The sequence below is a fragment of the Otolemur garnettii genome, unplaced genomic scaffold, assembly GCF_000181295.1.
Source record: "Otolemur garnettii isolate 467f Iridium unplaced genomic scaffold, OtoGar3 scaffold00003, whole genome shotgun sequence".
Lineage (NCBI taxonomy): Eukaryota > Metazoa > Chordata > Mammalia > Primates > Galagidae > Otolemur > Otolemur garnettii.
In genome coordinates, this window is record NW_003852398.1 from 36110629 (window position 1) to 36113889 (window position 3261).

The 3261-nt window shown below is 54.7% G+C and overlaps 1 protein-coding gene across 1 annotated transcript in view; it reads left to right on the forward strand.

Moving 5' to 3' along the window:
• The window catches only part of NRG2 (neuregulin 2), a 257452-nt gene extending 255748 nt beyond the window's left edge, over nt 1-1704 (forward strand). Inside the window, exon 12 of the mRNA XM_012807018.1 lies at nt 936-1704. Within this exon, the coding sequence (XP_012662472.1) occupies nt 936-1704 (769 nt within the window). The remainder of the gene's footprint in view (nt 1-935) is intronic.
• Nucleotides 1705-3261: the final 1557 nt, after the last annotated feature.

Here is a 3261-nt window from a genome sequence, read left to right on the forward strand (position 1 = left end):
ACCTCACAGCAACCTCAAACTCTTGGGCTTAAGTGATTCTCTTGCCTCAGCCTCCCAAGTAGCTGGGATTACAGGTGCCTGCCACAATACCTGGCTATTTTTTTGTTGTAGATGTCATTGTTGTTTAGCAGGCCTGGCCAGGTTTGAACCCACCTGCTTTGGTGTATGTGGCCAGAGCCCTAACAACTGAGCTATAGGCGCAGAGCCAAGAGCAAACTTTTGAAGAAACTAGGAGTCTTGGGCCACAAGGAGCGACTCCTCAGTGGAGTCTTGACATGTCAGCCCTGGGCTGATGGCCCTGCAGGAGTATGAGCAGTCATTTCCCTGAAGCAGCTTTTGATTTCAATATAAGAAAGAATATTTCCCTTACTGAAGCCATCAAGCATGGGATGAATCGTCCCTTCAGAAGCTGTGAATCTAGGTCACAGGAGTATCTAAATGGGGAATAGTGGCTTCTGGAACTAGACAGTATGACTCCTAGTTCCTGCCTAGCTTCAATTCATATCCCAGCTCTGCTTCTTCCTGGCTGTGTAAACCCTGAGTAAGTCACTTTAATGTCCTGAGTCTTAATGCAAGTACTATACTGTATGAGATTCTACATGTTGTACAAATGCCCTAGCCTGTGACTAGGAGCATTCCCACAGCAAATGAGCATTCTTGAAGGCCTACCACAACTCAGGCACTGTCCTAAGACATCTATCCCACTGATAAAGTTTTTTGATCATCCCAACAATGCTACAGATGGAACCCTACCGCACTAAGCTTATTCCTGTTTAACAGATAAGGAAATCGAGGCTTGAGAGGTTAAGGAAATTGCATAAGGTTACTGAAGATCACTGCACGCAGGATCTCCGGAGAGGTTACTTCGGGTCTGGGCTCACCCCTCGCCCCGCCACGACCCCTACCCCGGCCCACTCCTCTGCCTCTCCCCGCAGGTACGTGTCGGCCCTGACCACGCCCGCGCGCCTCTCGCCCGTGGACTTCCACTACTCGCTGACCACGCAGGTGCCGACTTTCGAGATCACGTCCCCCAACTCGGCGCACGCGGTGTCGCTGCCCCCGGCTGCACCCATCAACTACCGCCTGGCGGAGCAGCAGCCTCTGCTACGGCACCCACCGCCCCCCGGCCCAGGCCCTGGGCCTGGACCTGGAGCAGACATGCAGCGCAGCTACGACAGCTACTACTACCCTGCCGTGGGGCCGGGGCCGCGGCGAGGAGCCTGCGCGCTAGGCGGCAGCCTGGGCAGCCTGCCCGCCAGCCCGTATCGCATCCCGGAGGACGACGAGTACGAGACCACGCAGGAGTGCGCGCCCCCGCCCCCGCCGCGGCCGCGTACGCGCGGCGCGTCCCGCAGGACGTCGGCGGGGCCCAGGCGCTGGCGCCGCTCACGCCTCAATGGGCTGGCGGCGCACCGCGCACGCGCGGCGCGGGACTCGCTGTCGCTGAGCAGCGGTTCGGGCGGCGGTTCAGCCTCAGCCTCGGACGACGACGCGGACGACGCGGACGGGGCGCTCGCGGCCGAGAGCACGCCTTTCCTCGGCCTGCGAGCCGCGCACGACGCGCTGCGCTCGGACTCGCCGCCGCTGTGCCCGGCGGCTGACAGCAGGACTTACTACTCCCTGGACAGCCACAGCACGCGGGCCAGCAGCAGACACAGCCGCGGGCCGCCCCCGCGGGCCAAGCAGGACTCGGCGCCCCTCTAGGGCCCCGCCGCGCGCCGCCCCCTCCGCCTCGCCCGCCCCACTGTCTTTAAGGAGAACAGAGACCATCGACTGGAGAAAGGAGGAAAAAAAAGAAATAAAAATATTTTTATTTTCTATAAAAGGAAAAAAGTATAACAAAATGTTTTATTTTCATTTTAGCAAAAATTGTCTTATAATACTAGCTAACGGCAAAGACGTTTTTATAGGGAAACTATTTATATGTAATATCCTGATTTACAGCTTCAGAAAAAAAAAAGAAACAACAAAAAAAAAGAGAGATGGGCCAATTTTTTGACTCTTTAATAGAAACCTATTTTGTGGTGCCTTTTGCTGTACGCTATCCCGGGGCTCCTGGAGAGAAGTCTGGATTGAGGGGTGGGAACTGTAGGATCCCGAGCAGGTAGGGTTGAAAGAAAGCGGTGAAAGAAAAGGCTGCGGGGTTATGATGGTGAATAGGGTGGGAGATGGGGAGGGGTTGGCCCGGAAGATGAAAATGAGGACAGAAGTAGCTATACCCCCTCAGACAAAATGTGGAGTTCTAGGCCCCTTGGGAGGAAAGGATGGAGATCCTAGGCTTAGAGCTATGGCTGGGGTAACTACCAGGGGGAGACAGAGATCCAGCGACAGCTGCCAGAATGGGGAGAGGGCCTCCCACTCTTCACAGCTCTTAAGGAAAGGGGGACAAGAGAGGTCTCCCCAACAGCTTGGGCCCAAGGAGGGGGCAGCCCTGCCAGGGGCCCAATGTTCATGGCTCCTCCTCCCCACAGCTTCCAGGACGCCCCTCTGTCCTCTGCAGCACCTTCGTTTACAGGTCGTCTTTTCTATTTTACGCCTGCATGTCCTTTGCATTTCAGATTCTTTAGATTGGATGCATGGTCACGCTGGGACCAGGAAGAGCCACTGGACAGTGTATTCGATTCCCTTTTAGCAATAAAGTGAACACCATTTCCTTTTCACAACCCATCTCCCAGCCTCCAGCCCACCTATGACTTCCACTCCCTCTCCAGTCCTACCCTTCCCACCTACCAAAACTGGGTCCACTGCTAATTTGTCAAAAGGCAATTGTTAAAAACAAAATCCCAAACAGAAACAAATGGGAACCTGCCCTGAACTGTCTGAACACCTGACTGTTGACACTTGAACATTTTTATATTATAAATAAAATCAGAAATAACTCTTGTTTGACTGTGTGTGCCTAGCCCCCAGGGAAGGAGGAAGGTCAGAGGATGAGGATCTGTGGTGGAGGTGGATGAATGGTGCTTCAGGGAGATTGGTGAAGGCCAGGGCAGTCCTTGGGAGGAAGTGACCAATCTCCTTGGCCCCAGCTCCAACCCTCCTCCCTCTTCAAGAACATTCAGCAGGTGTCCCCCTAGCTCTGGGGAACCTGTCCAAGGGACAGACATAAAGTGCTTCAAAGTCAACCTCAGAACTCTGGCCCAGTTCCTGCCCTGGATTCACCAAGCAGGACTGAGGCAATACTTGCCGGGCATAGGTGGGTGAGGAGAGATCAGGATTGTGAGCTTGGCACTGGGACAGCTGAGGCAAGATGACCATTGG